The sequence below is a fragment of the Salvelinus alpinus genome, chromosome 19 (assembly GCF_045679555.1).
Source record: "Salvelinus alpinus chromosome 19, SLU_Salpinus.1, whole genome shotgun sequence".
Lineage (NCBI taxonomy): Eukaryota > Metazoa > Chordata > Actinopteri > Salmoniformes > Salmonidae > Salvelinus > Salvelinus alpinus.
The window spans coordinates 9,837,002-9,850,817 of NC_092104.1; the positions used below are offsets into that span (position 1 = coordinate 9,837,002).

General features: G+C 45.7%; 1 protein-coding gene across 18 annotated transcripts in view; it reads left to right on the plus strand.

Moving 5' to 3' along the window:
• The window catches only part of LOC139544995 (calcium/calmodulin-dependent protein kinase type II subunit beta-like), a 151,963-nt gene that overhangs the window by 51,705 nt on the left and 86,442 nt on the right, over positions 1-13,816 (plus strand). For 17 of the 18 annotated variants that reach the window (XM_071352279.1, XM_071352280.1, XM_071352283.1 and 14 more), the window contains exon 6: positions 4,237-4,309. The exons of the other annotated variant lie outside the window; for it this stretch is intronic. In XM_071352279.1, coding sequence (XP_071208380.1) covers positions 4,237-4,309 — 73 coding nt within the window. The remainder of the gene's footprint in view (positions 1-4,236; positions 4,310-13,816) is intronic. 18 annotated transcript variants of the gene reach the window in all.

Consider the following 13,816-nt stretch of genomic DNA (forward strand, 5'->3'; position numbering starts at 1 on the left):
TTCACTGTATGGATGGTGCCAGGTTTCCTCCAGATGTGATGTTTGGCATTTAGGCTAAAGAGTCCAATCTTGGGTTCCTCAGATCAGAGAATCTTGTTTCTCATGGTCTGAGAGTCCTTTAGGTGCCTTTTGGCAAACACCAAGTGAGCTGTCATGTGCCTTTTACTGAGGAGTGGCTTCCGTCTGGCCACTCTACCATGAAGGCCTGATTGGTTGAGTGCTGAAGAGATTGTTGTCCTTCTGGAAGGTTCTCCATCTCCAGAGAGGAACTCTAGAGCTCTGTTTGAGTGACCATCAGGTTCTTGGTTACCTCCCTGACCAAGGCCCTTCTCCCCTGATTGCTCAGTTTGGCCGGGTGGCCAGTTCTAGGAAGAGTCTTGGTGGTTTCAAATTCCTTCCATTTAAGAAAGATGGAGACAACTGTGTTGTTGGGGACCTTCAATGCTGCAGACATTTGTTGGTACCTTTCCTCAGATCTGTGCCTCGACACAATTCTCTCTGATCTCTATGGACAATTCCTTCGATCTCATGGCTTGGTTTTTGCTCTGACATGCACTGTCAACTGTGGGACCTAATATAGACAGGTGTGTGCCTTTCCAAATCATGTACAATCAATTGAATTTACCGCAGGTGGACTCCTAATCAAGTTGTAGAAACATCTCAAGGATGATCAATGGAAACAGGATGCACCTGAGCTCCATTTCTTGTCTCATAGGAAAGGGTCTGAATATATACAGTACCAGTCAAAAGTTTGGACACACCCACTCATTCAAGGGTTTTTCTTTATTTTTACTATTTTCTACATTGTAGAATTATAGTGAAGACCTCAAAAACTATGAAATAACACATATAGAATCATGTAGTCACCAATAAAGTGATAAAGAAATCAAAATATATTTTATATTTGAGATTCTTCAAAGTAGCCACCCTTTGCCTTGATGACAGCGTTGTACACTCTCTGCGTGTCTGGTGCCCACCGGGGCTAGTAACCTAGCCAACTAGGGGAAAAATCTGCCCTTGAGCAAGGCACTTAACCCAAATTGTTCCTGTAAGTCTCTCTGGATAAGAGCTTCTGATGAATGACTAACATGTGAATGTACATTTCCTGGACTGAAAAGTCAATATTCTATGAACTGTAAATTTTGGACACAAATAATGATTTACTGCGGACACACACATCTTCTGCAAATGTCAGTGTGAGATCAATATATTGCATTCAGTATATTAAAATAAGTTTACCCCGTACACCTCTCTATTATTACCTGCTAAACTTATTATTATTAACTTATTATTATTAACTTATTATTATTAACTTATTATTATTAACTTATTATTATTAACTTATTATTAACTTACCTAGTAAAATAAATATATATATTTTTTGCCATTTGCTTGACAGACGGAAAACCAGTGATTTATCCTTTTTACCCTCCCCTGTCCTGAAAAACACACAGTCCTGGACCACGGAAGTAAAAGTGAACAGACAATCCCCCTCACACCCCCGAAGCCAACCCAACATGCGTGTGTATCCATGGCCTCTACCTATACTGTATATCTATCTCCTCCCCACAAAGATATATGCCAATCTGTGCACAGTCCAGACCTCATCATAACTACACCAGTCCAGACCTCATCATAACTACACCAGTCCAGACCTCATCATAACTACACCAGTCCAGGCCTCATCATAACTACACCAGTCTAGACCTCATCATAACTACACCAGTTCAGACCTCATCATAACTACACCAGTCTAGACCTCATCATAACTACACCAGTCCAGACCTCATCATGACTACACCAGTCCAGACCTCATCATAACTACACCTGTCCAGACCTCATCATAACTACACCAGTCCAGACCTCATCATAATTACACCAGTCCAGGCCTCATCATAACTACACCAGTCCAGACCTCATCATAACTACACCAGTCCAGACCTCATCATAACTACACCAGTCCAGACCTCATCATAACTACACCAGTCCAGACCTCATCATAATTACCCCAGTTCAGACCTCATCATAACTACACCAGTCCAGACCTCATCATAACTACACCAGTTCAGACCTCATCATAACTACACCAGTCCAGACCTCATCATAACTACACCAGTCCAGACCTCATCATAATTACCCCAGTTCAGACCTCATCATAACTACACCAGTCCAGACCTCATCATAACTACACCAGTTCAGACCTCATCATAACTACACCAGTTCAGACCTAATTTATTTGTACATTTAACAGACGCTCTTATCCAGAGCGACTTACAGGAGCAATTCAGGTTAAGTGCCTTGCTTGCTGTTTGGGGTTTTAGGCTGGGTTTCTGTACAGCACTTTGTGACATCAGCTGATGTAAAAAAAGGCTTTATAAATACATTTGATTGATTGATTGCTCAAGGGCACATCAACTTATTTTTCACCTAGTCGGCTTGGGGAGTCGAATTAGCAACGTTTCGGTAACTGGCCAAACGTGCTTAACTGTTAGGCTACCTGCCGCCCTACCTACTCATCATACCTAAACCAGTCCAGACCTCATCATAACTACACCAGTCCAGACCTCATCATACCTAAACCAGTCCAGACCTCATCATAACTACACCAGTCCAGACCTCATCATAACTACACCTGTCCAGACCTCATCATAACTACACCTGTCCAGACCTCATCATAACTACACCAGTCCAGGCCTCATCATAACTACACCAGTCCAGACCTCATCATAACTACACCCGTCCAGACCTCATCATAACTACACCCGTCCAGACCTCATCATAACTACACCTGTCCAGACCTCATCATAACTACACCCGTCCAGACCTCATCATAACTACACCTGTAAAGACCTCATCATAACTACACCAGTCCAGACCTCATCATAACCAGTCCAGACCTCATCATAACTACACCAGTCCAGACCTCATCACAACTACACCAATCCAGTCCGTACTCTTCCTACTGTATCTGTGTAGTTTTTACATCCATGTATTTTTAGCCCGTTGGTCATGTGGTCTGTGTCTGAATAGACACAATGGTGCCAGTTGGGTCAGCAGAAGGCTGGATAGGTACACAAATAGGGATGCTGTTGGTCTTAAGATAATCTTTTCAATGTGTTGTTTTTAGTTGTGGGATAGAAAGCCACACCCCTTACCACATCCTCTCCCCCCTCCCTCTCCTAGTCCCCCCTCCATCCCCTAGTCCCCTCTCCTTCCCCTAGTCCCCCCTCCCTCCCCTGGTCCCCCCTCCCTCCCCTAGTCCCCCCTCCTTACCCTAGTCCCCCAACCCTCCCCTAGTCCCCCCTCCCTCCCCTAGTCCCCCCTCCTTCCCCTAGTCCCCCCTCCCTCCCTTAGTCCCCCCTCCTTCCCCTAGTCCCCCCTCCCTCCCCTAGTCCCCCCTCCCTCCCCTACTCCCCCCTCCCTCCCCTAGTCCCCCTCCCTCCTCTAATCCCCTCTCCCTCCCCTAGTCCCCTCTCCCTCCCCTAGTCCCCTATCCCTCCCCTAGTCCCATCTCCTTCCCCTAGTCCCCTCTCCCTCCCCTAGTCCCCTATCCCTCCCCTACTCCCCCCTCCCTCCCCTACTCCCCCCCCTCCCCTAGTCCCCTCTACCTTCTCCCTCCACTAGTCGCCTCTCCCTCCCCTAGTCCCAACTCTAGTCCAGGAGGCTCCACCAGAATGCTCAAACCTATACATTTCTTTAAGATCATTGGTCACCTAAATGAAAGAGAGGGAGGGAGCATTTTGCCCTTTGACCTTTCTCAAAATGGAGCCAGTGGAATCCATTGGCCCTCCATGGAGATCTTTGTTACTTTGACAATGGAACGTTCTCATTGACAGGTTTTAACAGTTTACAATAAAGAGTACCTAGACAAATACTTTGGAGCTCCAGGTGATGATATTCTACCTAAAGTCACATAATACACACCTATTGGCCGTTCTACCGCCAAGTTGTTGTCCTTTCGCTTGGCTAGGCCATGGGTTGGACAAGGCTGGTGACAGAAGACCCCTCCTCCCCCAACCCCCCCGTCGTCCTCCCTCTACCTTCCTCCTCCCTCCTCCCCTCTTCCTCCTCCCGCTACCGTCCTCCTCCGCCTACCTCCCCTCTACAACTCTTCCCCGCTCCCCCTACCCCCCCACCTCTACCTCTACCCCTTACCCTACCCTCCTCCCTAACCTGTGCATGGAATTGTAGCTATGCTAACCAGACTAACATGCGCCCCCTGGTGTTTGCATGCAGTCATTGCATCCAGCAGATCGTGGAGGCGGTGCTACACTGCCATCAAATGGGCGTGGTGCATCGAGATCTAAAGGTGGGTAACAGGTCTGTTCAGTGTCCATTCAGAGTCTGTTCAGTGTCCATTCAGTGTCTGTTCAGTGTCCATTCAGAGTCTGTTCAGTGTCCATTCAGAGTCTGTTCAGTGTCCATTCAGTGTCTGTTCAGTGTCCATTCAGTGTCTGTTCAGTGTCCATTCAGTGTCTGTTCAGTGTCCATTCAGTGTGTGTTCAGTGTCCATTCAGTGTCTGTTCAGTGTCCATTCATTGTCTGTTCAGTGTCCATTCAGTGTCTGTTCAGTGTCCATTCAGTGTCTGTTCAGTGTCCATTCAGTGTGTGTTCAGTGTCCATTCAGTGTGTGTTCAGTGTCCATTCAGTGTGTGTTCAGTGTCCATTCAGTGTGTGTTCAGTCTCCATTCTGTGTCCGTTCAGTGTCCATTCAGTGTGTGTTCAGTGTCCATTCAGTGTGTGTTCAGTGTCCATTCAGTGTGTGTTCAGTCTCCATTCAGTGTCCGTTCAGTGTCCATTCAGTGTGTGTGTGTGTGTGTGTGTGTGTGTGTGTGTGTGTGTGTGTGTGTGTGTGTGTGTGTGTGTGTGTGTGTGTGTGTGTGTGTGTGTGTGTGTGTGTGTGTATCATCTGTGTGTGTGTATGTGTGTGTTGGGGGTGTGTCCTCTATATGCGTGTTAAGCGAAATTGTCCAACATCACTTTTTGTGGATAGATTATGGATGTCTAGCACTGACTGTAAAATATAGTAACACCTCTCTAGAGAGGACTGAGCTGAGCTGTTCAGTAAATCTTTAGCCTGTCAGTCCTACCAAGGAGTTTCTAGTTAAAAAAACAACAACATTTTTTCACCTGTATTTAACCAGGTAGGCAAGTTGAGAACAAGTTCTCATTTACAACTGCGACCTGGCCAAGATAAAGCAAAGCAGTGCGACACAAACAACAACACAGAGTTACACATGGGATAAACAAACATACACAATAGAAAAAGTCTTAATACAGTGTGTGCAAATGAGGTAGGATAAGGGAGGTAAGGCAATAAATAGGCCATAGTGGCGAAATAATTACAATATAGGAATTAAACACTGTAGTGATAGATGTGCAGAAGATGAATGTGCAAGTAGAGATACTGGGGTGCAAAGGAGCAAAATAAATAAATAATAGTATGGGGATGAGGTAGTTGGATGGGCTTATTACAGATGGGCTATGTACAGGTGCAGTGATCTGTGAGCTGCTCTGACAGCTGGTGCTTAAAGTTAGTGAGGGACATATGAGTCTCCAGCTTCAGTGATTTTTGCAGTTCGTTCCAGTCATTGGCAGCAGAGCACTGGAAGGAAAGGCGACCAAGGAGGAATTGGCTTTGGGGGTGACCAGTGAAATATACCTGCTGGAGCGCGTGCTACATGTGGGTGCTGCTATGGTGACCAGTGAGCTGAGATAAGGCGGGACTTTATCTAGCAAAGACTTATAGATGACCTCGAGCCAAAGGGTTTGGCGATGAATATGAAGCGAGGGCCAGCCAATGAGAGCACACAGGTCGCAGTGGTGGGTAGTATATGGGGCTTTGGTGACAAAACGGATGGCACTGATAGACTACATCCAATTTGCTGAGTAGAGTGTTGGAGGCTATTTTGACATCACTGAAGTCAAGGATCGGTAGGATAGTTAGTTTTACGAGGGTATGTTTGGCAGCATGAGTGAAGGATGCTTTGTTGCGAAATAGGGAGCTGATTCTAGATTTAATTTTGGATTGGAGATGATTAATGTGAGTCTGGAAGGAGAGTTTACAGTCTAACCAGACACCTAGGTATTTGTAGTTGTCCACATACTCTAAGTCAGAACCGTCCAGAGTAGTGATGCTGAACGGGCGGGCAGGTGCAGGCAGCAATTGGTTGAAGAGCATGCGTTTAGATTTACTTGCATTTAAGAGCAGTTGGAGGCAACGGAAGGAGAGTTGTATGGCATTGAAGCTCATCTGGAGGTTAGTTAACACAGTGTCCAAAGAAGGGCCAGAAGTATACAGAATGGTATCGTCTGCGGCAGCAGCAAGAGCGACATCATTGATGTATACAGAGAAGAGAGTCGGCCAGAGAATTGAACCCTGTGGCACCCCCATAGAGACTGCCAGAGGTCCGGACAACAGGCCCTCCGATTTGACACACTGAACTCTATCTTAGAAGTACTTGGTGAACCAGGCGAGGCAGTCACTTGAGAAACCAAGGCTGTTGAGTCTGCCGATAAGAATGTGGTGATTGACAGAGTCGAAAGCCTTGGCCAGGTCGATGAATACAGCTGCACAGTTTTGCCTCTTATCGATGGCGGTTATGACATCGTTTAGGACCTTGAGTGTGGCTGAGGTGCACCCATGACCATCTCGGGAACCAGATTACATAGTGGAGAAGGTACGGTGGGATTCGAAATGGTCGGTGATCTGTTTGTTAACTTGGCTTCGAAGACCTTAGAAAGGCAGGGTAGGATAGATATAGGTCTGTAGCAGTTTGAGTCTAGAGTGTCTCCCCCTTTGAAGAGGGGGATGACCGCAGCAGCTTTCCAATCTTTGGGGATCTCAGATGATACGAAAGAGAGGTTGAACAGGCTAGTAATAGGGGTTGCAACAATTTCGGCAGATCATTTTAGAAAGAAAGGGTCCAGATTTTCTAGCCCAGCTGATTTGTAGGGGTCCAGATTTTGCAGCTCTTTCAGAACATCAGCTTTCTGGATTTGGGTGAAGGAGATCAGTCTCCTGTCTTCAGGTCAGAATCCTCTCCTACTGCAGCCTTATCTCTCTCTCTGCACCATGGGATCTGTCCAATATGATCTTTCACATATCTCTGATGGTGCCTTGCAAAATGCTGCTCCTCTATCTCTTCCCAGTTGTTGAAACAGCAACTCTCCCCCTTTCCACATGCAGTCCCTCTCTCACCTATCCTCTTGTTGAGAAAGCACCTCTCCCCCTTTTCAAATGCAGTCCCTCTCTCACCTATCCTCTTGTTGAGAAAGCACCTCTCCTAGTCTGGGGAGAATGCCAGTATGCATGCTTGTTATGCTATCTGACGGATGGGTCTCTTGGAACAGAATTTGACCCACTTGCTCCTCAGTTTAAAGGGATACTTCAGGATTTGGGCCCTTTATCTACTTCCACAGGGTCAGATGAACTCGTGGATACCATTTGCATGTCTCTGTGTTTAGTAGTAAGGAAGTTAGAGGTAGTTTTGTGAGCCAATGCTATGCTAGCAGATACCCAAAGACCTCCGGTCTTTGCGCTGATGCTAGTTAGCAATTGCGCTAGCCCTAGTTAGCAGCTTCCTTCAAACTGCATGCAAAGACATAAAAATGGTGCCCATGAACTAATCTAACTCTGGGGATGTAGATTGCCAAAATCCCAAAATATCCCTTTAAATTCCTTGTAAGATTGGTTGTAGTGTGTGCTCGATTAAAGTTAGCCCCTTGTCGATATGACTCCCAATATGATTCCCAAAATGGGTTCCCAAAGGGAATTGATTCTTTGCCACATCCAGTTTAAATTTGTCTCTATGGTGCTTCCAATTGAGTTTTATAGCTTCCTGTAAGAATGTATTTATAGGTCAGACGACAGAACCTTGTTCTAATTGGTCAGAGCCTCTTTTGCTGAGTGCTGTGATTGGATTGCAGCAGCAGTCCTGTCCTCTCTCCTATCATGTGTGTGTGTGTGTGTGTGTGTGCTTGTGTGTTATACATGTTTTTATTACTGCTTGTTGTCTTGCGTAATGCTGCGTGTGTGTTTTCAGTTCTCTAGACCTGGATAACACCTCGTCAGACCCCAGCGCCGGCCTCGGCAACATTCCTCCTGTTTATCAGAACTGTTGTGGCTATTTCTTTATTTAGCCACACCTATCAGGTTACAGTCCTCAGCTCTGGGGCATTTCACACAATATGTCATAGTGATGGCTGAGGACAGCCTCGGAGAGGGTCTGAGAGGCGAGGAGATCACTCCAATGAAGTGGAGACAACCAGAGAGTTATGAATAATTGATTAGTGTGGAATAGACTTAGGCGGTATCCAAATTGTCTTACCTTCATATCGACCTTGTAACATCACGGGATATTCGTTAATACCGGCACTGAACACAAGGAGCGCTATTTTCAAACCCCACTGAGCCGCTGAGATCCGAAGGTTAGCAATGCTAACAAGTACATGTAAAATCCCATATGCTAACTAAATGCTAACAAGCGCATTGCAAACATTTTATACAGTCTCTGGCATAAATGATTTGCAGGACAGACATCCCAGCTCACAAAGTTATACAAGTAACTCAAAAATGCTACACAGTTTGCTGCACGTATGAAACAAATATTAGATAGCAAGGCTCTTGATCCAGGAGGGTGTTCTCGGCCGTTACCAAGCGGAGCTTGAATTTGCGAGAAGCTAAGCACTTAGTTAGATAGCTAACTAGCTACTAAATTAGCAAACCAAATGCACAACTGCAGAGCATGTAGCACATTTTAGACAGTTAACTTAATAGTTACAAGATATCTAGCTGGCAAACATTTAGTTGTTAATTCCATATTGTAACTAGATCACCTGGAGAGTGCTGCACCACAGTGGCTCACAAGGCTCCGGTCTCACGTTGTTGTGTGCTTGTAAACAAACACCACGTGACTGGGGACTACGAGAAGGTTCATCATGAAAAATGAGGTGACAGGTGAAATGGAGAACCTGACCTGTTTTAACCTCTAACGTATTGCACAAGTCGACTGCAGGTATTTACTTAAAAGGTACCTACAAATATTGAAATGATTAGAAATCATTTCTACGGTATTGACGGTATTGAAAAAACATCCCGTGGCCATTTCCAAATACCCCCGGTATACGGTATATACGGTAAACTGCCCAAGCCTTGTACGGAAAGCAGGTCTATGAAGATGTTCTGTTAGTATGCTTCTTCTAATGTCCCCAAAACAGAGGAAATAGGCTACTGACTGGAAAGGACATTGTTGTCCGACTTCGACACAAGTTACTGGGTCATTTGAGGCTGACAGAGGTACTGAAATAACTCAACTGACATGAGACAAATGGAGACTTGATTTATTAGTTGATTTTGTTTAAATATGACAGTATAAAACTCCAAATGGTAATTTGGCTGAGATATTACGGCACTGGAGCCCAAATCCTGTAAGCCTCTCTCAGGTCTTTGTCAGTCAGGGTAAATGACCTAACCCTGTCTCTGGTTTCACACTATGGCCGTCAGTCGCCTTAAATTGGAGTGCCCTTTCAATGGAGGTCTGTCTGCCTGCATCTCTGCCTGTCTGCGTCTCCTCTCCCTCTCTCTCTCTCTTCTCCACGTCCTCAGAAGAAATGTGAGCAGAGCCCAGTCTGGAATGCTGCAGCAGCTCCCACATCTCTCTCTCATTCTCGCTCTCTCTTGGTCTCTCGCTCCGTCTCCCTCTCTCACTCACTTTCTCACTCTCTCTCACTCTCACTCTCCCTCACCTAACTTATTTACCAACCAGCAGCTTGTGCTACACTGTGTGTGTGTATATGTGTGTGTGTTTACGTGCGTGCATGTATGCGTTTGTGTGTGCGTAAGAAGGAAGGAAGGACCTGGATTTGTGTGTTGCTGCATAGAGCTATGCAGAGACAGGCTGACTGTCTGACTCTCTGTCTGTCTCTGTTTGTCTGCTTGTTTGTCTGCCTGTCTGTCTCTGTCTGTCTCTGTCTGTCTGCCTGTCTGTCTGTCTGTCTGTCTGTCTGTCTGTCTGTCTGTCTGTCTGTCTGTCTGTCTGTCTGTCTGTCTGTCTGTCTGTCTGTCTGTCTGTCTGTCTGTCTGTCTGTCTGTCTGTCTGTCTCTGTCTTTGTCGGTCTGTCTGACTGTTTGTCTGTCTGCGCGTGGTGAATTTATATTTGTTTGTGCGCGTGGCCTGGATATTGTATGCCTGTCCACCTATTCATTGGAAGCTTGTGGTTGATCTGAATTCCACCCAAAATCATAGCAGGGATTATCCTAACACTGCAGTGTTGGCAAGTTTGAACTTTCTCCTTACAAATGAGTAAACCCTGAATCATAGGCCTGAGAGAGTGATGACACCAGGGAAGGCTACTGCCTCAGGCTTATAGTCTCTCTCTCCTTCCCCTCTCTCTACTTCTCTCTTTTGCTGTATCTCTCCATTTCTCTCTCTTTACCTCTTTTTTGTTCACTATCTCTCCCTTATCACTATCTCTCCCGTCTCGCTATCTCTCCCGTCTTGCTATCTCTCCCCTCTCACTATCTCTCCCTCTCTCTCTTTTCTCTCTTCTCTCTCTTTAGCTGTCTCTCTTTCTCACTATCTCTCCCTTCTCACTATCTCTACCTTTTCTTTCTCTCTCCCTCTCCCTTGCTCTCTATGTGAGAGGAGTGTGAGAGAAGAGGAAGGGAGGGAAAGAGGAGAGTAAGGAGAGAGGTAGAGAGAGGAGGAGGAGAGGGAGGAGAGAGCGAGCGAGGGGTAGAAGAGAGGGAGAGGAGGAGGAGAGGGTGGAAACTAAGGGAGTGATGAAGGAGGGGAGAGGGCGTGTAATAATGAAAGATAAAGAGGAAGACAGGCTGCAATGACAAGCTACTGCAATGACACGCTACTGCAATGATGAGCTACTGCAATGACACAAGCTACTGCAATGACTTGCTACTGCAATGACACAAGGTACTGCAATGACAAGCTACTGCAGTGACGGGCTACTGCAATGACGAGCTACTGCAATGACACAAGCTACTGCAATGACTAGCTACTGCAATGCCACGAGCTACTGCAATGACACAAGCTACTGCAATGACTAGCTACTGCAATGACATGAGCTACTGCAATGACAAGCTACTACAATGACACGAGCTACTGCAATGACACAAGCTACTGCAATGACTAGCTACTGCAATGACACGAGTTACTGCAATGACACGAGCTACTGCAATGACACGAGCTACTGCAATGACTAGCTATAGCAATGACAAGCTACTGCAATGACACGAGCTACTGCAATGACACAAGCTACTGCAATGACAAGCTACTGCAATGACACGAGCTACTGCAATGACACGCTACTGCAATGACATGAGTTACTGCAATGACACCAGCTACTGCAATGACACCAGCTACTGCAATGACAAGCTACTGCAATGACACGAGCCACTGCAATGACACCAGCTACTGCAATGACAAGCTACAGTACTGCAATGACATGAGCTACTGCAATGACACCAGCTACTGCAATGACACAAGGTACTGCAATGACACCAGCTACTGCATTGACAAGCTACAGCACTGCAATGACATGAGCTATTGCAATAACACGCTACTGCAAGTACACCAGCTACTGCAATGACAAGCTACTGCAATAACAAGCTACTGCAATGACAAGCTACTGCAATGACAAGCTACTGCAATAACAAGCTACTGCAATGACAAGCTACTGCAATGACAAGCTACTGCAATAACAAGCTACTGCAATGACAAGCTACTGCAATGCAGGGGATTCACTGACACTGTTAACATGGTGTCAGAGTTTATACCTTACACCAGGGATCATCAACTAGATTCAGCCGAGGGACAATTTTTTTCTTCTTGAGCGGATGGTCAAGACTCCAAAACCTAATTACAAATCATTTGTAGACTGGAAATAGATTGCAAGAAGCCCAAACAGATATGATATTTGACTAAAACGTAAATTTCAAACCTTGCTTACATTTGAATACAATCACATATACGGTACGTTTCTCTCTATGTCTGTGAGTACTTCGAAGCTGATTTCCAAAATTAAAGTCACTTGGAGCTGATTTGCTGGTGTTTTTACAGTATTTTAAGTCCAATAATAATTTTTTTGTAATAATGTTTTTGCTCCGAAATATAGTGCGGGCAAATAAAATAAACTTCGGGCCAAATTCAGCCCGTGGGCCGCCAGTTGGGGAACCCTGCCTTACACACTTATAGGTGTGTCTGGGCCGAGGTAGTGTAGATCGTTTTTTTGTTGGAGAACTCAGGGTACCAAGACGGAAAGAGAATTTGTGTTGATCTTACGGCATTAGCTAGGTGAAAGAAAAGTTACAGAAGCCCTTATTAGCACATTGGAGAGCTATGTAGAGCTATGTAGAGCTATGTGGAGCTATGTAGAGCTATATAGAGCTATGTAGAGCTATGCGGAGCTATGTGGAGCTATGTAGAGCTATGTAGCGCTATGTAGCGCTATGTAGAGCTATGTAGAGCTATGTAGAGCTATATGGAGCTATGTGGAGCTATGTAGAGCTATGTAGAGCTATGTGGAGCTATGCGGAGCTATGCGGAGCTATGCAGAGCTATGTAGCGCTATGTAGAGCTATGTAGAGCTATGTGGAGCTATGTGGAGCTATATGGAGCTATGTGGAGCTATGTAGAGCTATGTAGAGCTATGTAGAGCTATGTGGAGCTATGTAGAGCTATGTAGCGCTATGTGGAGCTATGTGGAGCTATGTAGAGCTATGTAGAGCTATGTGGAGCTATGTGGAGCTATGCGGAGCTATGTAGAGCTATGTAGAGCTATGTAGAGCTATGTAGAGCTATGTAGCGCTATGTAGCGCTATGTAGCGCTATGTAGCGCTATGTATACTGAACAAAAATATAAATGCAACATGCAACAATTTCAAAGATTTTACTGAGTTACAGTTCATGTAAGGAAATCAGTCACATCTCCTTCGCATAGAGTTGATCAGGCTGTTGATTGAGGCCTGTGGAATGTTGTCCCACTCCTCTTCAATGGCTGTGTGAAGTTGCTGGATATTGGCGGGAACTTGAACACTCTGTTGTACCGGTTGATCCAGAGCATCCCAAACATGCTCAATCTGTGACATGGCTGGTGAGTAAGCAGGCCATGGACATCCAGGAATGTTGGACAGATCCTTGCAACATCTTGCTGACACAACAATGGGCCTCAGTATCTCGTCACGTTATCTCTGTGAAGAGTACACTTCTCTAGCTTGCCAGTGGCCATCGAAGGTGAGCATTTGCCCACATGAAGTCAGTTACGAGGCCAAACTGCACTCAGGTCAAGACCCTGGTGAGGGCAACGAGCAAGCAGATAAGCTTCTCTGAGACGAATTCTGACAGTGTGTGCAAAAATTATTTGGTTGTGCAAACCCACAGTTTCATCAGCTGTTCAGGTGGCTGGTCTCAGATGAACCCGCATGTGAAGAAGCCGGATGTGGAGGTCCTGGCGTGATTACATGTGGTCTGCGGTTGTGAGGCCGGTTGGACGTAGTGCCAAAGTCTCTAAAACGATGTTGGAGGCGGCATATGGTGGAGAAATTAACATTGAATTATCTGGCAACAGCTCTGGTGGACATACCTGCAGTCAGCATGCCAATTGCACACTCCCTGAAAACTTGAGACATCTGTGGCATTGTGATGTGTGACAAAACTGCACATTTTAAAGTCACCTTTTATTGTACCCAGCACAAGGTGCACCTGTGTAATGATCGTGCTGTTTAATCAACTTCTTGATATGCCACACCTGTCAGGTGGATGAATTATCTTGGCAAAAGATAAAGACTCCTTGCTGTCCC